A 22839-nucleotide genomic window follows, 5' to 3' on the forward strand; every position below is an offset into this window, starting at 1 on the left:
TAATGGTGACAATAAAGATGTAAAAATACGTAATTCATAAATAATAGCGCAGCATCCCAGATCTAAAATATTACGTGCCAATTCCTTATGTAAAAGCCTTTAGTGAAGGCTTACGAAGGACCTTCGGCAATTACGGTGTAAACACCTTATACACTGTACCTAAAAAATTAGACGCGATGATTAAAAAGGAAAGGACAGATTGGATGATAAGAAATGTACGGGCGTTGTCTATAAACTCGAGTGTTCTGGATGTAGCGCTTGTTATATAGGTCAAACCAAAAGACATCTGGAGACCCGCATTAAAGAACACTGTGCGGACATTAACAAGCGTCCCAACCAGCACTCAGTTGTCAGTAAGCACAGATTAGATTTTGACCACAATTTCAAGTGGCAAGATGTAAAAATTTTACATAAAGAACCTAATCTGAAAAAACGTGAAATTGCCGAAATGCTGTTTATCAAAAAACATACTGATTCTATTAACTCGCAAAAAGACACGGAAAATCTACCATTAGTCTATGACCGTATTATATCTTCGCTTTGAAATTTGACATCTATATTATCGGTGTTAGTTCGCGTCTATTTATTTTGTATATGTCAGTCGCTCTCCGGGCTCTGTACGCTACGGTCATGTTTCTCGGACCACATTACAACGATGATTGTTAGATTTATAATTTGACGCGCAATTATGTAATTTTAGATTTATACCTCTACCTTTGTACATTATTGTTGTTTAACACGAACAATTGTGTTGTTCCAGCATTGCTATATTGTAACTTGATAAGGACCCAAAGCACGGGTCGAAACGTCGTTTTAATACATTGAATTGATTGCCAGTCAGGCCGACAAAATCTCGTTTTTATTATTATACCACTGGCAAAGAATTATTTATTGAATTTGATACACCTGGCCTAGTAATGGTGTCCCATCCAAAGGAAGGTTTTTACAAGAAGATCTCTCGACTGTATGGATCAGACAAAGCTTTGCTGCTGAAATCATGGATTAATTTACAACACAAATTATGTTCTACGAAACAACAACTAAGATTTTTACTTCGCTGCAGACGGAGAGGCATGTTTCCGCCCCACATCTTACATCTCCGGTACAATATTAAACTGTGTAACACACGTCTGAGCCGAGCGTTGGATAATCATAGACATCGTTTTCAGTGTTGGTTATTGAACTTAGAGATAAAGGATATCAATTACACGATCGCTTATTTACATTCTGAGGGTCGAAGGATCGAAGAAGTGTTGCGTGCGTCTTTACCGATAGCTATAATAACTGAATTTTTCTCATCCAATAGAAACAAGATAGCGTACTTCGATAACATGACCAAACATAAATTAATCAACAAATTTAACAACTTAAAAGCTAGACACAATGAACTATTAGAGACTTTCCTCAATTTTAACCACAGTAAATGGATAGTCAATATCAGCAATAAGCAGATCCCGGATAATGTTTTAAAGATTCTAAGTCTTGGCAGTAAGTTTGGACTACCGGTCAATCCACACGATAAAAATGACCGCTCTAGAATTGTTTTAGAGGTCCTTAAAAATTTTGAACAAAAGAAATATGTGATTGCCGATGAAAAAGTTAACGAGGTGCGTTGTTTGGTTTCTAATTCACTACACGATTTCATAAAAACGAATAAGAGATTCAACTCTGTTGATAGATACATTTTGTCGCAGGTTTCAGATTGTAATAAGTATCTTAGGGTTAACTCTGACCTGTTGGTCACTAACGCGGATAAGGGGCAGACTACTGTCATTTTAAACACACAGGATTATATCTCGCAAATGCAAGCGCTACTTAGTGACTCATCTACATACAGAAGATTGAACAGAGATCCGATAAGAAAAATCACTTCGAATCTCAATAGTTTAGTTAAATCATGGCTGAACAACGACATTATTGACGCGAGAGTTTATAACGCACTAAATTGTACGAATGGCAACCTTCCACGTTGCTATGGGCTCCCGAAGATCCATAAGGAGGGTTACCCGCTGCGTATAATTGTATCGGCCATTGGAAGCCCCTTATATAATATTGCTTCCTATCTACATAATATCCTCAATAAGAAAATCACGAAACCGATTTCTCATGTTAAGGACAGCTGGTCGTTTGTGGAGAGCATCAAGCGACGGTGCATCCCTCCTGACCACGTCCTAGTCTCTCTCGACGTTGTTGCGCTGTTTACCAACATACCCACGGATCTCGTTTTAACCGGAATTAGGAAGAGGTGGGATGCAATATCGGGGGGGACTCGGATGAATCTTGATCAGTTCCTACACGCTGTCAAGTTGGTTCTCGGTTCCACCAGTTTTTCTTTTAACGGCGAATTCTACGAGCAGATCTTCGGCAGCCCAATGGGTTCTCCCCTCTCTCCGATCTTGGCTGATATAGTCATGGATGACTTAGAAAGTTGTTGCCTTCGCCCTTTTGGCTCTCGTGTTACAATATTCCATCGTTATGTTGATGACATTTTTATGTGTATTCCGAGGGCAATACTTGATGACGTTGTCACTGCGTTTAATAACTATCATCCTCGGCTCAAATTCACGTATGAATTGGAAAAGAATAACTGCCTGAGTTTTTTAGACACGATGGTTTTTAGACACGATAATCGATTAATTACGAACTGGTATCGAAAGCCTACGTTTTCGGGCCGTTACATAAATTATTTCTCTAGTCATCCGCAGAAATACAAAATAAACACGATCCTTAATTTAGTCGACCATGCTTTACTTCTGTCAGATGAACAGTTTCACGACGACAACATCTCCTTCGTGAAATCCATTCTGTCTAACAATTGTTTCCCTGATGCGCTTGTGAATAAACATATTCGGAAGAGACGGGCGGAAATTAATGTACGTTTGAGTAATGTCAACGGTTCCGTCAATGTTGACAGAGAGCGCAGCATCCCAGATCTAAAATATTACGTGCCAATTCCTTATGTAAAAGCCTTTAGTGAAGGCTTACGAAGGACCTTCGGCAATTACGGTGTAAACACCTTATACACTGTACCTAAAAAATTAGACGCGATGATTAAAAAAGGAAAGGACAGATTGGATGATAAGAAATGTACGGGCGTTGTCTATAAACTCGAGTGTTCTGGATGTAGCGCTTTTTATATAGGTCAAACCAAAAGACATCTGGAGACCCGCATTAAAGAACACTGTGCGGACATTAACAAGCGTCCCAACCAGCACTCAGTTGTCAGTAAGCACAGATTAGATTTTGACCACAATTTCAAGTGGCAAGATGCAAAAATTTTACATAAAGAACCTAATCTGAAAAAACGTGAAATTGCCGAAATGCTGTTTATCAAAAAACATACTGATTCTATTAACTCGCAAAAAGACACGGAAAATCTACCATTAGTCTATGACCGTATTATATCTTCGCTTTGAAATTTGACATCTATATTATCGGTGTTAGTTCGCGTCTATTTATTTTGTATATGTCAGTCGCTCTCCGGGCTCTGTACGCTACGGTCATGTTTCTCGGACCACATTACAACGATGATTGTTAGATTTATAATTTGACGCGCAATTATGTAAGTTTTAGATTTATACCTCTACCTTTGTACATTATTGTTGTTTAACACGAACAATTGTGTTGTTCCAGCATTGCTATATTGTAACTTGATAAGGACCCAAAGCACGGGTCGAAACGTCGTTTTAATACATTGAATTGATTGCCAGTCAGGCCGACAAAATCTCGTTTTTATTATTATACCACTGGCGAAGAATTATTTATTGAATAAATAATAAGAATGAAATCTCTACATCTGGAATGCTTTTTGAAAGATTAAACAGAATATGCAAGTAATTTTCGTGATTTTTTACTAATATGTCGATCAATTTTCCAAAAAATAATTCAAGCGTTGGCCTTAATGGTCCCATACTTTTATTATATAGAATTACGTTTTTATACATTGTCTTCATTATCAATATTATTAAGAATTACATACCTCGGCAAAAAAAAACGTAAGTTAATGGCGTTTCCAAATGTTGATATGCACGTAAAATACGTGAAGTTGTTGAAAAATGTGTAAATATTACTTCATGATATAATGTTTGTTTCCAAGCCATAGACAAATTTTTATAATGTGAAATGAAACACATGAATGATTAATTGATTCTTTACTGTACGTTTTTTTTGCTAAATTCCTTTTAAATAAATTTTCCAAAGCGCGTTATTCATTCCTGTGTTTATTATAACCATATTTTTAAATTTTTGTTTTGTCCTGGAAACGATCATTAGGTCACAAGAATATATTTTCTGTTTTTTTTTTTCAATAATTAACGCGTTACATAAATATTTACGTCTGTAAACGATGTCGATTAACGTCTTTTGTGAGTTTGTATTGCTTGATGGCGTTTCCAAATGTAGATATGTAAAATGCGTGAAATTGTTGAGAAATGTGTTATTTCGTGATATAATGTTTGTTTCCAAGCCACAGACAAATTTTTGTAAATAATGTGATATTAAACACGTGAATGAATATTCTTTACTATACGTTTTTTTCCTAAGTCTTGTTTAATTAAATTTTCCAAGATTATTCATTTGTGTGTTTATTATCGCATTATTTTTAAAAAATTTGCTTGTGTCCTGGAAATAATCGTTAGGTTACAAGACCATGGAAAAAGGGATTACTACAGCAAAAATGCACCTAAAATTTTTTGCATTGAGAGTTATAACTTAACAAGAAGTAAAGAAATCTTTTAAAATTGAATAATTATATTAGTTATCTCTCTTTTTGTTAATACAGCAACTAAATTTGCTAATATACTTCCTTTCTGTGATAATATTTTCTCTTCTTTCAATTATCTATTGTATTTAACATACATACTAATGTTTGTAACCGTAATCAGGCAATATCTTACTCATATCTTTTTGCAAAAGTATAATTTTAAACAATGTTGACAGAAAAATAAGATAGAAATACATAATGTACAATATAAATACATAATATATAATACAATAGATATGTGAACAACTTTTAAAACAACACCTTTCTTGTTTCTGAAAAGTTAGAGTATCTAAATAAATCGTCATATATTATTTGAAAGTATTATTTTTTTTTCCAGAAAGCAATCGTAGCATAATAATTAGTTAATGTAAAATTTAGCAAAAAGGAACAAGTAAATGAAAGTTTATTATTAACAACGTAGTATACGTTTCCGTATTTTGTTTGATTTTATTATTATAATAGTATATAAAATACATAGTCTCTTGATTTTCACATACATGCTATTTAATTAATTAAAATTAAAAATATATTTTATCATATGTGTATTATAGGAACTAAAATTATGATACATTTTCAAGCAAAAACAGAAATATTTTATAAATGTTTTCTCAAAATATGTTAATAAAATAAATCAATTTTTTTCAATTAACAAAAAATATTTTTATAATAAAAATACTGTAATAAAAATATTTCTTTTACAGGTAATAGTTTCTAAATTAATATTCCACTTGTATCACTCTTTTTTAATCAGGCTTTATTGTTCAATTTTGTTATCTGATTAACTAATTGAAAAAATAACATTTTATTATAGTATAGTATGTAGATTATAAAAACTAAAAAAATGTTTTTAAGTTCATTCATAATTCTAAACTTATATATATAATTTCTCTCAAGATCGATTATTAAAGTAAATAATCCCCAAGCCGAGGGCTGAGTCTCAACAGATCGCAGTGTGGTAACTGCTCTACCGAGTACAACACCCCGCCAGGTACCTAAGTCGTCTACAGACGATTCCGAGTCTCGACATCGAACTCGCGAAACTCATGTTCGACCGTTAGACGCCGTGCCGTCGTAAGCGGTGAGATCCCGACGACGGGCAGAGGCGCCGTACGGCAAACCGGGCTCGTGCGACGACCGGACCGCGAGGACCGGCCCGCCTAGTAGTGTGTCACATTGTTTTGAGCCTTTCGACTCACGAGACTCCTAGAGATATCATTGCCACCTTTGACTAGAGAGGATACGGCCTTAGAGGCGTTCAGGCATAATCCCACGGATGGTAGCTTCGCACCACCGGCCGCTCGACCGAGTGCGTGAACCAAATGTCCGAACCTGCGGTTCCTCTCGTACTGAGCAGGATTACTATCGCAATGACTGGTCATCAGTAGGGTAAAACTAACCTGTCTCACGACGGTCTAATCTCTATAAATCCTCTATAAATAGCCCTCTATAAATAGCCCTCTATATGATCTGGCCTCCTTCCTCCACCGTATAATGTTCAAAAGCTTCCCGATAGCCCGCAGCTTTGTAAAGAATAGCATCGATTTAGTGGAAGAACTTGCGAGCATACATGTCAACGATGGCTACAAATTGATCTCATTGGATGTTGTTTCCTTATTTACGAATGTACCCATTGAAAGGGTTCTGGACAGCATATCGGTCAGATGGAATTTTATTGCCAAAAATTGCAATATACCGAAATCGGAGTTTTTTACTGCGGTCAGGCTGATATTAAATTCCACCTTTTTTATGTTCAATGGGAAAATTTATCGGCAAACTTTCGGGGTTCCCATGGGTTCTCCTCTTTCCCCCATGGCTGCTGACATTGTGTTACAGGATTTGGAAACTATAGCTCTTTGCACCTTAAAATACATCCCTCCTTTTTATAAGAGATACATTGACGACATAACACTGGCGGCACCGTCGACTTTGCTGCAGCATACCTTAGATGTTTTTAATTCCTTCCATCCTAGGCTGAAATTCACCATAGAAATCGGTGAAGATGACAAGTTAAATTTTTTGGAGATCACGATGATGTTGAACAACAATAGGCTAACATTTGATTGGTTCCATAAACCAACCTTTTCTGGCAGGTATCTAAATTTTTTGTCACAGCATCCGGTATGCCAAAAAAGAGGGACGGCCATAGGCTTAATAGATAGAGCATTTTTGTTATCGCACCCGTCCTTGCATGCTAAGAATCTCAGTCTGGTCATTGGAATCTTACTTAATAATTGTTATCCACTGGAATTCATCTATGGGATCTTGCGCGAGCGTCTTAAGTTTTTATTTAACAGAGACTCGAATATGAATGTGAGACGGAATGAAGAGGAGGTTGCTCCTTTTTTCACTTTACCGTACATCCCGACGATTACAGAAAAATTTAAGAACGCCATAAGGGAATTGAACGTGAGACTGTCGTATAACAGCCTAAATAAGATGCGCACATTCATCAAGGCGCAGAAGGATAGTCTCCCACGGTCTAATAAATGTAACGTAGTATATAAGATTAATTGTAATGATTGCGATGCTTCTTACGTGGGCCAAACTAGTAGGCAATTGCAAACTAGAATTAGGGAGCATCGTAATCATATTAATTGGAATACTCCGAATCATTCTGTCATAACCGAGCATAGAGTAGAATGTAATCACGATTTCGATTGGAAGAACGTTGAAATTTTAGACCACGAATCCTATTATATAAACGTTCAGTTTCTGAGATGATATGTATAAAAAGGCAGGCGAAAGGGTTGAATTTGCAGACTGATGCTGAGGGTCTGCCGGACACGTATCTAAATGTGATCGAGAGACTGTCAAAAATTTAGAACGACTGTATACGATAATCTATCCCCTCCCTCGGTGTATATTATGTTAACCTTCCTACCGATGCTTCACTCACTCGCGACGCGTCGAACGGTTAAGCTCGTTACAATGTGAGGCGTGTGTCGCTTTCGCGGTGCGATATTCTGGTCTGCAGTTGCTCCGTAAGTAAATTCATTAGTCATCTAATCAACATAGATAATTTATGCCCTTGCCACATCGTGACTTCGTTAATGGTACAGGCATGGTTCGAATCTTTCACCCACTTGGTCTTTCAACCGGGCGAGATTATTCGAGGATGAGATGGATGTGGAGCGATTGCACACCGGCATGTCGGGCTTTCGACTATGGTACATCCTGATTTAATTTTATTCTTAGACTGCGTCCTTTATACTTTATTTGTCGATGACTACGCCTTATACTCGACTTTCTGTAAATCTTCGTTTTTGACTATGTAACTTTTAACGCTGAAGAGGACACGAAAAATGTGTCGAAACGTTCGTTAATACATCTATTTATTACTTTTAAATTGGTTTGCGCTTTGACTACCGCGCTTGGCTCTAATTGCCTCACCTATTCACATTGTATTAAAGTAAATAAACTTTTTTAAAAAAACAAAAAAAAAGGAAACATTTTTATAATAAATCTAATTCTTCGATGCTTTATTATATGTATATTTTCATACCAATATTTCACCGAATAATGATCTTGATGAAAATGATACATTAGTACCGCTATTTTTTAGCATTTTTTGCATTTTTGCGTTCTTTTACAATGTAATTGTACATCCAAGTCTTTATTACTGCTGGCTGACAATGTTTTAAAATATTGTTGCGTGTTTTTAATGCAATTTCTTGTAAAGAAGGTAATTTAATTTTTAAAGAAGGATTGTTAATAAACTTGTTAATAATTTTTCCAAATAGGAAAAAACCTGTTTTCTTTTCTTCTTCCGTCCAACGTATTCTTATGGTCTTTCCATAAGGAGGTGCTAAAAATAAATTATTATGTACAAATCGATAAATTATTATGTACAAATATTGTCGAAAATGGAGATAAGTATACATATAAATTAAAAAATATATTGTCAGAAATTAAGATAAGTAATAATTTTAGTAAGAAAAGAACATTTACAATTTTTTAAATAATTTTATTTATCATAACTACAATATTGAAAGTGACTTACTGCACCGTTTCTTTTTTTCAGTACATTCTTTGCCTGAATTACTTTTTCTTTTTATAGTATGGTTATTTATATTCTTTTGTTTTAACAAAGTCTTCTCTGAATTTGTAACATGTGGCAATGTGGCACTTTCAGTTTCATCTTCGATTATATTATTAAGAATGAATTTTACATGAAAAAAAATATAATAAAGTTTTATTTTCTCATTTATGATGTATAATAGATTAGGTTGCATCATATAAAATTGCTGTTTCTATTTATCAAAAATGCTATACTTATATAAAAAAATAAATACCATCAAAGTATGCAATATTAGCATCAATTGTGCATTCTATTTTTTAACAAATTTAGGATTTTTAGACTAAACGCAAATAAATATCGAGTTATCAAATATATTGAATATCAATAATCCCATATGGTGCAACTTAATATAATTGCCAAATATAATATTTTAAAAGTTTATATTTCTCGTAATTACTCTAAAACTGTATATAAGTTATTAAAATACCTGTGCTTTTAATTTTATTAATACTATTCTCTGAAGTATTAATATCTCTTGTACTGTCAGATATTATCGAAGTGTTTGTAGTATCAATATTGTTTGTAGAATTTGTAGTGTTACTTGCAGATATATCTTGAGTTTTCTCTAAAATTTGGGCCATATTTAAAATATCTAATTCCGGTACAGGTTGTCTGTAAATATTTTTATGTATATCCTTATGATGACCCATAAAATCGGCAACACGAGAAATTTCAGTATCTGGTAAATTTGCACATTTGGTAGCCATATCTTTACGTAAAATAGTTCCTCGTAAGCTTTTTCTGTTCTCAGCTCCACATGCATTAGAAAATTCACGCATCAATTTACTCGCCCTTAATACATAAATCGGTTTTTATCTGTACCAGGTAATCCGAATATATATGGATTTTTAGAGCTTACTCCTGCCAACTTTCGATATTTTAACAATACTTCTATAGTCTCTTTCATTTTCGTATTTAAAATGACTGGAACATTGCGATTTAATTTGCCACGAATAATGAAACGAATGTATTTTGGAGCAGACTTTTTTTCTTTTTCTGGTAACTTCTTATATAATTCATCTTTTTCTGTAATGTTTATAAAGTTTTTATAATCAACAATATAAGCTCTCTCTATTTCTCCTGCTCGGCGCCGATTAAAGACTTGAATTATTATTAATATTGTTTCAGCGAGTGACTTCCAAGTATGAAAGGTAAATTTATTTTTTATTTCTCGCATGCAGGATATTCTTTTTTCTTCTAAATAGTCAGTTAACTTTTTGATATCTGATGTTTTTGGGAGATTTACTATTTTTTTTCGATCGTTGTTATTTTTTGTTTCTGCAACTGTTTTATTAACAGTACTACCATATTCGACTTCTAAAATCTTGAGAAAATTTTTGGCTAGTTTTTGTTTTTCATATTCATGTTGTTTAATAAATTCATTGATTAAGATCTTACATAATTTTTTTAAACATGTACCTAAAGTTGTAGCATTATATGGTATTTCATATGATTCTGTATCTTTATTATATTTAGCAACTATATTTACTGCTTCTATAGCGATATCATAATATTTCGGATCAAATAACATTTGTAATTCTTCTATTTTTGATTCAATTGATCTCACTGCTTCTAAAAATCGTCCAACAAGTCGTAACTGTTGTCGTATGTGATCTCCTAAATGCTGTAATCTATGAATTTGACAAAGGTAATTTCCATATAGTATAATAAGTAAGTCATATTTTATTAAGTTGTAAATATTATCATGTCGCATTACTGGAAGAATATCTTTTCTTAATTTAATGCTTGCTCGATTATGAACAGATTGTGCAGCACTTCGTGCTAGTTTCAATATATTTCGAACTGTATCTTTTTTCTTAGCGCAAATACGATAATGATGCCTGAGATTATGTATTGCATAATGGCCTTTACAATTGGAACATGGCAAGAAGTAAGAACCACATTGTTTCTCGCTTTTAGTAGGTCTTCTTATAACAATCATAGAACCACTATTTACATCTGCTTGTGTGTTAAATTTAAAGTTACCCTTTTTTCTTATTTGACTTATCACTTCTCTCCGTTCCCTAGATTTTTTTGGAAGTGATAAGAACTTTTTTACTTCTTCTTCATTTTTGTGTTTCAACTCTAGATGCCGAGCAATTTTAGTTTGCATAGTATTGCAGTAAAAGCAAAAATTAGATTTTTTATCTCCTTTTGGCCCTCGAGACAATTCTACAAATAATTCATCATCTTTACAGGTTCTGTATTCTACTAACTCATTGTTTTCATTTGCACTTTCTGAACAATTCTGTGATGTATCAGATTCATTAGCAACTTCTAAATCATTAATTTCACAATTTTGTCCATTTTCAATATCGGATGTATATGTATTATTTGAACTCTCACTATGAATAGATGGTTCATAATCCGAATCTTTATCATAGCTTACATTAGTTGAAATTTCATTTTCTGAATCTGAAATAATAAATAATCATTTTCAAATATTCTATTTGTAAAAAATATATAGATAGAATATATATTAAAGATATATTAAACAAAAATATATTAAACAAAAATATATTATTAGATATGTTCAAATATCTTTTATTTTATAAAATTATAGAAATGTTAAAAAAGGAAATAATTGAGTAACCTTGTTTAATAACAAATTGATAACTCAGTAATTAATGAAGAGTAACTTAAGAAAAACGACATAATAAAAATAAAATTATATTTTAATAGTTTTTTAGATAGTTCAAAAAATTAAAAAATGACATTTATATACTTATTGCAAACTATTATTCATGTATAATAATTAGAAGAACGATATTAAAACAAAAACATAGGTATTAATTTATACTGCAATTTGACAAGATAGGAACAGCATGTTTATAAAAATGCTAATTACTAAGAATTATTTTACACATGAGCTTATTATAATCTAATAGATTATGATCTAATCTATTATATATCTAACAATAAGTTTAATATTATTAACTTTTGTAATTCTTTCTCTAAATATACAGCGACTTTTGCCTGTAAAACTGAATGTAATAATACTGAAAGTAATTTAATTATTTAAAAAAATTAATTGATAAGAAGGATATATATATATATATATATATATATATATATATATATATGCAAATTGATTACTTCAAGGACATATTTTAATAATGGTTATATGCGATGCGTAATTGGTTATTGATTCGTGTATTTTGATTGTACTCAATATATGATTACTAGTAACGGATATATGCATAAAAAAATATATAATGATTATTTTAGGGACTTTCAGATGTATATTGATTACTTTGGGGACTTTTAGATGTATATTGATTACTTTGGGGACTTTTAGATGTATATTGATTACTTTGGGGACTTTTAGATGTATATTGATTACTTTGGGGACTGTTAGATATATATTGATTACTTTGGGGACTTTAGATGTATAGTTGGAACACCTTATGATTAGTTCTTAAAGTAATCATTGTGTACATAAATTGTCCTCAAAATAATTGTTATACATACAATTTGTGTGTGTGTGTGTGTGTGTGTGTGTGTGTGTGTGCGTGCGTGTGAACGTGTGTATGATAATATAATATAATAAATGTATAATAACTAAATATTATTATCATTACACTATTTTACACATCCATTTTTTAAAATAATATATAGACAAAATAATAGTTAATTTTACTGTCAACTACAAATTGACGCTAGTTTTTATTACTATAAATTTTGTGCAGGATATTTTTGTATTTTTTATGTATTATTTTTAATGAAAATATATTTTTATCGTTTATTATATTAATTCTTACTATCTCTTACTAATAAAATAAATAATAGTTTATACTATTCTTTTATTATTTATTATTTTTTACTATTAAACATTACATATATACACATACATATATTTCTAATAAAATTAATAGCTGTCAAAATAACATAGCTGCATATGTATAGCATAAGACTGTTTAAACTAATGAACGTTCAATATGAACCACTTAAGCCGTTATTCATAGTCGGATCTTAATTCAAGATTCTTATTTCAAGATTCTTATTTCAAGATTGTTTTAAGTAATGTCTTAAGGTGAAATTTCATGAGCAGTGAAAAGCAGCAGCAGATCGTACTGATTGGCTATAAAATAGAGAAGTTCTAGAAACTCGAGAACTTCTCTATTTTGTAGCAAATCAGTACGATCTGCTGCTGCTTTTCACTGCCCATGAAATTTCACGTTTAAGATGCTAATACTGACATTTTATTGGTTGGACGATGTCTCAAGTCTGCCTCTGACCATACTTAAAACGATCTTAAATATACGAATCGACTATGAATACCGACCTTAATTTACAATGCATGCTCATTGGTCTGAACATTCTCATGCTATGCATATGCATCTATGTCATTTTGTATTTGATGACTGTAAAGCGCGGCAACGTATACGTGGAAATCAAAGATTAGGTAGACGTTATTAGTATGTAAACGTAACGTTTCGTTGTTTGACGGAATAAAGGGTGCATTCGTTTACACAGGGCTGCGTGCAGAAACATCACCCGAGCGCTGAAAATTTATAGTGCACGTAACATATGCTGTAGGATTTTTAGCACTTGGGTGATGTTTCTGCACGCAGCCTTGCGTAAACAAATGCACCCAAATATTGAATATTGAATCAAGTTTCTCTGCGTTTTTTGTATTTAGATAAGCTGAGGTAAGAAAGTTTAATTTAGGTTAGGTAATGATAGTCTTCAATGTGCATACAAAGTTTGTTGTATTTAAGGTAAATGTACCAATGCCCGGACACGTACCTGTGTCTGGACATTTTTATCATTTTAGTTCTTAAATAAGTTATAATGCAAATTCGAATCGAAGAATCATAAATAAAAGTATTTTTTTCGTATTATAGTTTTGTCTTTAATTTTAATTCGCGTTATACTTACTTAAAAACTGAAATAATAAAGGTGTCCAGACATCGGTCTTAAGCGTCCCGGCATTGGTACATTTACCTTAAGCAAATTCACTGTTTTTTTTTATAGAAAACATGGCAAAAATACATTATTTCTTAATAAAAGAAATCGAAAGCACTATGTGTGCACAAACAGAAAAAAGAAACATGACGTTATAATAGCTAAGCATGGTACGTATATTCTAACTTAAACACAATTGTCACAGCTGCGGTTCATTTGATGCTACAAACACTTTGAAGCATCCTTCTTCTGCTTCTTTCTTTATTGAGAGAAAGGAGAAAAGAAGTGCTTCGAAGCATTTGTAGTGTTGAGTGGAATGTATCTTTTATTGTAACCAGTAATTTTTTATAAGTGCAAAAATGTAATTTAATTTTTTAAACATATAAATGTTATCAATATTTTTATTCTTTTTCAGGAAACTATGGTGTACTTAAAAATATTGCGAATAATTTAAATATGAATATTCCTTACATTTATTTGACGAAAGTTATCAGAAAAACGAGTAAGAAAATGAATAATACAGAGTAATAAATCTATTATAAAACTATTAGAGTACTATTACGAATAAGTCTTAACTTTAATGTATATTTTTAAATGTGTCTAATATTTGTAAAACTACTAACTATGTAATATTTTCTCAAAATTAGATCAAGTAACGCACTTCAGAGAACGTCAGATTCCAACCATAATAGAAAATAAAATATTATCGAACTTTTATATAAAAGGTATCTACATATTAATTTTTAATTCTATAAATTTTACATACTTATGTATGTAAACTTAAAAAATTATTAAGTTTTACATTATAATAATATTTAATCAATAGACAATATAGTTTATTTCTCTAATTATTTTTAACTTATTAAATTAAACAATTTATTAATGATAACCCAATAACTATCTCTAAATTAATAAAATAATATGTAAAAAAAAATACAAAACAGTATTATAATAAGTATGTAAAATTTATAGAATTAAAAATAAGATAGAAATAAAAATCTGATAGAAGTTTTGGTATTTTTAATTGAAATGTCATGTGACATATACATATTCATTTACCTATCAGTTTTTCCTTTAGTTTCTTATTTTGAAATAATTGATATTTTATTTTAACATCTGCCGCTTTTATAGATCGTTCTCAATTTCTGCTTGCTGCGTTTAATCGCGCATTTTATAAAAACTTGTCATATAATGAAAATTCAAGCAAGCAACTAATATGTAATGACAGAAAAAATAAATCTGAAACAATTACAGAACTGGAAGTATGCAGGTAAATAAAGTTTTCCTAATGTTGCACAATAATAAAATGAAAAATTTTAATTTAATAAAATACGAATAATTTACTAGTTATTTCAGATGTATGCGGCAAATTATGGCAACAAGACACTTTTGAAGACAAGTATGTAAAATATATGTACGACATAGCGCATCACAAATATTTCATAAAGAAATAAAATATATAGTTAAAACTCTTTAATTTAAATAATTTTATCTAAAATAGTTATAATTACAATTTTGTAAATATTTGATTTTTAAATTCAAAATTATATTTAAAAAAAGTACTTTAATTAAAAGTACTTTAATTAAAAAAGTACTTAAATGAAGAATTAATTGTTTATATTAAAATTTTTTTTAAATTGTTTCTTTCTACAAACAGCATTATTTTTCTATTAGAAGAAAACATTTCTCTTTACTATTTCTATAAATATTTATATCAATTAATGTTTCATAAAACCAAAACATCAAAAACTAATAATTAATCTAGTTTTATTTTAACGCTATGCTTTATATTCTTTTTGCCATGTCTTACATATTATTTTATGGTTACGCTTTATTTGCTATTTTTTCTGTGTATTATACATACTATTTGTTTTATAAATTGTTATATTGTTGAAAGTATTACACACATTTTTCTTGGAATAGATTGAAGCAGTATTCAGACAAAACATGTTCCTGAACTTGTTAAGGAATTAGAGATATTTTAGTTTTTTATTTCAATTTTTATTTTTGTGACTAATTTGCATCGAAATATATCATGCATTTATTTTTATGCATATATAAAGAATCTATATAAATTATTTATGTTTGATTGCAGGTATCAGTCTGAAAGTAACTCGCCAAATTTAACTGTATCGGACAAATCATTAATTTTACAACAAAGTAATTATAACAATGAAGAAATAGGAAACTGTTTGCTAGATTGTAGTAGTATTAATGATACTTCTTTTATAATGGATGAATTGATGCCTTTCAATAATACATATACATTAGAAAATTTTCCTGAAATTGAAGATATTACCCAAAGTTAGTTAATAAGTAAAATTTTGTCATAAAAATTATATATAAGTTTTATTAAAATTTTATTTACACGTATTTACATCTTTACATATTTAATAAAGTTATATATACAGTAATGTTTTATGTTTAGTGGAATTAGGAAATACTATAATAGAAGAACAAGTGGAGAATAATCTGGAGAAAAATAGTGAAAATATCGAAGGTGAGAACTACTTTGAAAATTTTCCTGAAATTGAAGATATTACCCAAAGTTAGTTAATAATAAGTAAAATTTTGTCATAAAAATTATATATAAGTTTTATTAAAATTTTATTTACACGTATTTACATCTTTACATATTTAATAAAGTTATATATACAGTAATGTTTTATGTTTAGTGGAATTAGGAAATACTATAATAGAAGAACAAGTGGAGAATAATCCGGAGAAAAATAGTGAAAATATCGAAGATGAGAACTACTTTGACAAAGATTATGAACCATCAGAAGATTCAGCTAGCTACACAGATTATGAAAGCAATGATGAACTTATAAACGAAAATGAAGCAAGTGCATGTAACAATAGCTTAAACGAATCGACTACTTTTAATTTATCAACAACCGCAAATGCATCGGGTGTATCAGGATGTGATGATGCACAACTTACAATTGATAATTCTCGTAGTGGCACAAAAAAATATTACTGTTTTTATTGTAAGTTACCAAAAGCAAAAATTGCAAGACATTTAGAAAGTGTACATCGTAATGAAGAAGATGTTAAGAAATTCGCTGCATTACCGAAAGGATGTCTTGAACGTAAAAAAATAATTGAAACAATACGTCGAAAAGGAGAATTTCAATTTAACACGAACAAAATGTTAAATGATGGCAAGTTACATGTTGTTAGAAGACCGAATATAAAGTTTGACAAAACAGCTAATGAATATGGAGTGTGTATCAAATGTCATGGATTTTTTTCTAAAAATACTTTACGAAATCATGTTCGAAAGTGTGTAAATGTAAAACATTCTAAAAATCGAATAATAACAGTCCTTGGACGAGCAATCCTCGGTAGAATTAATGAAATAGCTTCTCAAACTCTAAAAAAAGTGATCTTTCCAGTGTTAAGAGAAGATTCTATTACGCGTCTTATAAGATATGACGAATTAATTATTCGATATGGTAACAAACTTTGTATGAAATACAAACCGCAGCATCAACACGATATGGTGCGAAATCGATTACGAACACTTGGACGATTTTTAAAAGCATTAAAAGAAATAAACAATGAAATTACAGATTTTGCCTCACTATATGAACCAAAATATTACGATGACTGTATTAAAGCAGTATATCAAGTAGCTCGATATAATACAGAAACTCAGAAATTTGAGGCTGCTTATACAGCATTTCAGTTAGGTACATTATTAAAAGAAGTTGGAGAATTATGGCGCTCACAGTGTATTAAAAATCATGATCCTGTTAAAAAGGCTCTAGTTGAAGATTTTCTTTCTCTTCGTAAAGAAGATTTTAGCCATTCAGTTAACAAAACAGTAATGGAAACGAGAGCACATATGATACGACAAAAAAAAGAAGTAGCTCCAAGTATAAGCGATATAAAAAAGCTTTACAATTATGTAAACAGTAAGAGACATGAAGCATACAATATTTTGAAGGAAGAATTTTCATATAATGTATGGTTAACTCTGGGTCAATGTACATTAATTTCTATGCAAATATATAACAGAAAACGCGCTGGTGAAATGCAAAGAATACTATTAGAAGATTTTTATAACTATGAAAGTTTAAATGAACAAAGTGATCCAGATCTTTTTAAGTCTCTCTCAAATTCAGCAAAAGCAATTGCACGCAAATATGTACGATTTCAAATTAGAGGAAAATTAGGTCGTCCTGTTCCTGTCTTATTACATTTTGATCTATTAAATTGTATACAATTATTTATACAATGCCGAGATAAAGCTAATGTACATCCAAAAAACCCATACGTTTTTGGTGTAAAAGGTTTCCATAAACAGAGATTTAAATACTTAAGAGCATGCGATCATATGCGACAATTTGCTCATGAATGTGCAGCCGTAAGAAATTGACTAATTAGTGCTGGTCTACAACCTTGCTTTAAAGGGTACTTAAGCTATAAGCCGTAAGAAATTGACCAATCACAGTCGAATATTCTCCTCAAATTCCATTGTTATTGGTCAATTTCTTACGGCTTAGAGCTTAAATATCCTTTAAAGCAAAGTTGTAGACCAGCACTTACAATCGAGTATTCTCCTCACATTCCATTGTGATTGGTTAATTTCTTACGGCTTAGAGCTTAAAGCGGGGAGCACACACTTCTGCACAACGCATAATGCGTAAGCATAAGAAAATTGATTGGTCCATACACATGTGCATAAGGAAATAGACCAATCAGTTTTCTTATGCTTACGTATTATGCGTTGTGCAGAAGTGTGTGCTCCCCGCTTAAAGGTCAATCCAGACAAACTTGCATAGCGCATAAACATAAGCATAAGAGAATTGATTGGTTCATATGCATGTGCATAAGGAAATAGACCAATCCGTTTCTTTATGCATATGGTTATGCACTTATGCAAGTTTGTCTGGATAGACCTTAAATATCCTTTAAAGCATGGTTGTAGAGACCAGCACTAATGCGTAAGCGTAAGAAAATTGATTGGTCTATTTCCTTATGCACATGTATATAGACCAATCAATTTTCTTATGCTTACGCTTTATGCGTTATCCAGAAGTGTGTGCTCCCCGTTTTAAGAGCTTTCGCACATGAATAGCCATAGCCATACATGTAAAACGTAAACATAAGCTGAAGAACCAATTAGTATATTGCTTTAGCTTTATGTATTCTAGAAAATAATTGAAATGATGATACAGTTGGCCGTAAGCAGAAGGAAGTAGAATTTCAATTCTGTATCGTCTTGTAGAATACATAAAGCTAAAGCAATATTTTGATTGGATTTCAGCTTACGTTTACGTTTTATGTTTATGGTTATGGCAATTTGTGTGTAGAAGCCTTTAAAGCCTTGTGCCACGATGCTAGAAATCGCTCCAAGATCATGGACGGAGAAAGAATTAACCAAAGCATTGGTCAATTGCCGAATTGTTTAAATGTGATTGATCAATTTTTTCTCCGTCCGAGATCTTGGAGCAACTTCTAGTATTGTGGATACAAGGCTTTATCAGCCGTGATCAGACTACGGATTGGGATTGAGATTGGATTGAAATTTAATTAATCAGAATAAAGAAAACTAACTTCAAGTTAAATTTTTATATTAATCGCGACACCGAAAAGCGGATTGACGTTTACAAAAACATAACCTTTCACATTCCATTGGAAGAAAAATGGCGGACGAGTATACCTACTTTTTTAGAGATCTAATTCAACTATGAATACCGGCCTATTAGGGCCTGTCCTTTTCAGCTGAATTTGTGAACGGTTTATCTTTCATCTTTTTCTTTTCACGTTGGAGAGAAAAAGAGAAAAGATGAACCGTGCAAAAAGTTCAGCTGAAAAGAACAGGCCTTAGGTCTGCTTTCTATGTTGAACTAGTGCAGCCATGCAGTATATATACTACATCTATAGATTGACATGACATATTTCCTAACCTCACGCTGTCAGATTTCAGTGCTTTAACATTACTTCTGTCTCCAAACACATAAAATATTTTAATGTTTTTTGTCTTTCACATAAAGTTGTGTTGAATGAGCATACTTTCGTCCAGATATGAGGTCAGTTGCTTATCTTAATAATTAAAAGTACATTCTTCCTCTTTATACGTAATAAGTTACATTACAGTTGCTTATTGCATTTAAATATTTGTTAATAATCTGAGATTGCAGTTTACTGATTTATAGCAATGTGTTAGCAATGATTTAATAGTTAATTAGCTTCCTTTTCTTTCAGTGGCACAACAGATCATTATTTTACTGAGAAATGACGTATCTCTGTATCTACGCAATACACAGGAGTACCGTAAAAGCATGCATTTACAGTGTGGACTCTAATTTTAAATTTGAACATTATTTGCTGTTTGCTAACCTTTAATGAGATATGTTTAGTAGCTGGCAATGGTACGATATTGCTGACAACATTTCTACTAAAATTACTTGTATACAAAATTTATGTTTTTAATTTAGATTATTAATTATCAATTTTCTTCAACTTTTATAGGAGCTGGGGAGAGATGTTCTGTGCATCTATAGTAATTACACAGCAGGCCTTGGATGTCTAGATATTAAACAAAAATCCATTTACAAACCATGAGATTCTGTTAAGCGAGAGTTCATTATTATTGTCTCCGCTTTCAGAATCTTGTGAAATGTTATGGAATCATCCATTATCACTAATTTAGTTGCTGTATCTATCGAAGGATCAATGCACTTCTAGTGTCACATGTTTGCAGAATACATATCATTTATATTATTTGCCAGGTAATATCTGTGTATGTATCTGTACACTTTAAAATAATCTTTAATATAATCTTAATGATTTATCTACAGAATGCAGCATATAAATTATCTGTATCACGGTATTTAAATAATGTATGTGTCATGTCTGTTACCAGCGTATTCTCACAAATATATAAATTGGTAAGTAAAATTTGATAAAATTAAGCTTCTAGTCATAGTTGTGACACATATATTATACATAATAATATTGCTTTCCAATTGCCATATGTTAAAATATGTATTTCACTTTGATTTGTATATGTTACCTATAGTAATATAACATAAAAGCCAATCTACAAATATTCCTTCAGGATAGAGAACTAGTTTTCTAAAACTTCCATAGGCTACACGGAAATATGTTGATACTTCCATAACATTCCACAAATATTAAATGCTATTCTGCAAATGTTCTTTCAGGGTAAAAGACTGGTTTTTTAAAACTTTCAAACGCTACATGGATGTATGTTGATACTCCCATAATGTTCCACAGGACTCTAATAGAGGATACATGATCATGAATTGTGTAAAAAATTCTCGTGCATTCTATGTATATATATATTTTATATATACAGCAAATAATCTTGAGATTAAAAACACGACATCTTACACTGTAAGTGTATCTCTTTTATAACTGATGGATAACCTTCTATTAATAAGACGTATTTGGATGCAGCACATAACACATATTCAAAATAGTAATGTATGTAATTATTTATTAATGGAATTTAAAAGGTCAAGAGTTTGTAAGCAGATAAAAATTATATCTTATTAAACTTTTTAAATAAATTATTTGTGCCATGCAGGTAATACAGTATTCAGGATTTTAGTATTAATGCTAAAATACTATTTTCTAGTACATACATTAATTGAACAGCAATATAAACATTTAATCAATCTAACATGCAAGTTGACAGTACAGAATCATTGTTTCTTCAATAAACACATCAATTTTACTAATAAGAGTTGATGATACTATTCTATAAAGTTCAACATTATGGTCTCTACTATTGAATCATGTGATATATGACAATATCATCATCACTCTATTAAATTTCCGTGTTTATTCAAGAAGCAATAATTCTGTGCTGTCAATGTGTATAATAAAAGATTGGTTAAATGTTTATGTTGCTATTCAGTCCATATATGTATCAGAAAATAGTATATTAATACATATAAATACCCAAAATATTATAGGTATACTGCATTATATGCGTCACAAATATTTTACTTAAAAAGTCTAATAATATACAGTTCCTATCTGCAATACCATATTTACGAATGCATTTATATGTATAATAAAACAAACTATGGATTTTTTGGCCCTTTAAATTCACTTTATATGTAATTAGGTACATCACAATTTTGACTAAGTGTTATTTAGTGTATCTAAATATTTATTAATATAACATTATGTATCGGTGCTTTAAGAGATGCGTTTAGAACACTGCTTTTTAATTTCAAAATTATTTGCTATTTACTGGATTTTAATAAGATATTGTACAATTTTAACGTAATGTTTTGAATTAAGATTGTTAAATATCTATTTTATACTTGAAAAGGCTGAAAAAATATCCTATGCGTCCGTAGTAACTTGTAGGGTAAGCTATCAAATGTTTTTAGGTATCAAAAGAAAATTCACTTACAATGTCCGAGAGTCCATTAAGCGGGAGTTTATGATTATATCCTTTACTAGAATCTTGTGCAACGTTATATACAGAAGTATCAACATTTATGTATCATACATCCTTGTAGCCATTGGAGTTTTTGGGAAAGCAAACCTTTATCTTGAAAGAATTTTTGTAGAATGGCATTTATGTTTGATCATAAGATAGTGTATATATACGAGTCGAAGTAAAATGTCGGAAAGCAATATTATATATATATATATATATATATATATATTATATATTACAACTATAATTATAAGCTTAATTTTATCAAATTTTACTTACCAATTTATATTTATTTGTGAGAATATGCTCATAACATGCACGACACGTACATTATTTAAATACCACGGCTTAGATAATATATTACGCTGCATTCTGTGGATAATTCGTTAAAGATGATTAATAAAGTATACACAGGTTTTACCTGCCTAAAAATATAAACGCTTTATACATTCTGCAAACATGTGTAAAGATTAGAAGCACATTGATCCTTCCATGATAAACACAGCAACCAAGTTAATCACAGTAGATGATTCCATAACATTTCACAAGATTCTGAAAACGGAGACAATAATAATCAACTCTCGCTTAACGGAATCTTATGGTTTGTAAATGGATTTTTTCTTTAATATCTGAGGATATTCCAGGCTTATGTAATTA

General features: G+C 30.9%; 2 protein-coding genes and 4 long non-coding RNA genes across 6 annotated transcripts; all 6 read left to right on the forward strand.

Annotated features, from left to right (window-relative positions):
* The first annotated feature begins 274 nt into the window (after positions 1–274).
* Positions 275–851, forward strand: LOC139781852 (uncharacterized). The gene is made up of 2 exons (XR_011720707.1): positions 275–690; positions 761–851. It is a non-coding gene; the product is annotated as an uncharacterized lncRNA (long non-coding RNA).
* A 452-nt stretch (positions 852–1303) lies between these two features.
* Positions 1304–3724, forward strand: LOC139781851 (uncharacterized). Its single transcript, XR_011720706.1, has 2 exons — positions 1304–3562; positions 3634–3724. It is a non-coding gene; the product is annotated as an uncharacterized lncRNA (long non-coding RNA).
* A 2529-nt stretch (positions 3725–6253) lies between these two features.
* LOC139781842 (uncharacterized) lies at positions 6254–7483 on the forward strand. The gene has a single exon (XM_071720737.1). The coding sequence runs from the start codon at positions 6254–6256 to the stop codon at positions 7481–7483; it is 1230 nt and encodes a 409-aa protein (XP_071576838.1).
* A 182-nt stretch (positions 7484–7665) lies between these two features.
* LOC139781854 (uncharacterized) lies at positions 7666–8108 on the forward strand. Its single transcript, XR_011720708.1, has 2 exons — positions 7666–7743; positions 7822–8108. It is a non-coding gene; the product is annotated as an uncharacterized lncRNA (long non-coding RNA).
* A 5751-nt stretch (positions 8109–13859) lies between these two features.
* LOC139781850 (uncharacterized) lies at positions 13860–14472 on the forward strand. Its single transcript, XR_011720705.1, has 3 exons — positions 13860–13918; positions 14164–14250; positions 14396–14472. It is a non-coding gene; the product is annotated as an uncharacterized lncRNA (long non-coding RNA).
* Positions 14473–15705: 1233 nt separating this feature from the next.
* Positions 15706–18132, forward strand: LOC139781843 (uncharacterized). Its single transcript, XM_071720738.1, has 2 exons — positions 15706–16052; positions 16433–18132. The coding sequence occupies exons 1-2, from the start codon at positions 15830–15832 to the stop codon at positions 18130–18132; spliced, it is 1923 nt and encodes a 640-aa protein (XP_071576839.1). The 5' UTR covers positions 15706–15829.
* The last annotated feature ends 4707 nt before the right edge of the window (positions 18133–22839 follow it).

Source organism: Temnothorax nylanderi, unplaced genomic scaffold (assembly GCF_030848795.1).
Source record: "Temnothorax nylanderi isolate EJ_2023f unplaced genomic scaffold, tnyl_v1.0 TNYL_tig0368_pilon, whole genome shotgun sequence".
Classification (NCBI taxonomy): domain Eukaryota; kingdom Metazoa; phylum Arthropoda; class Insecta; order Hymenoptera; family Formicidae; genus Temnothorax; species Temnothorax nylanderi.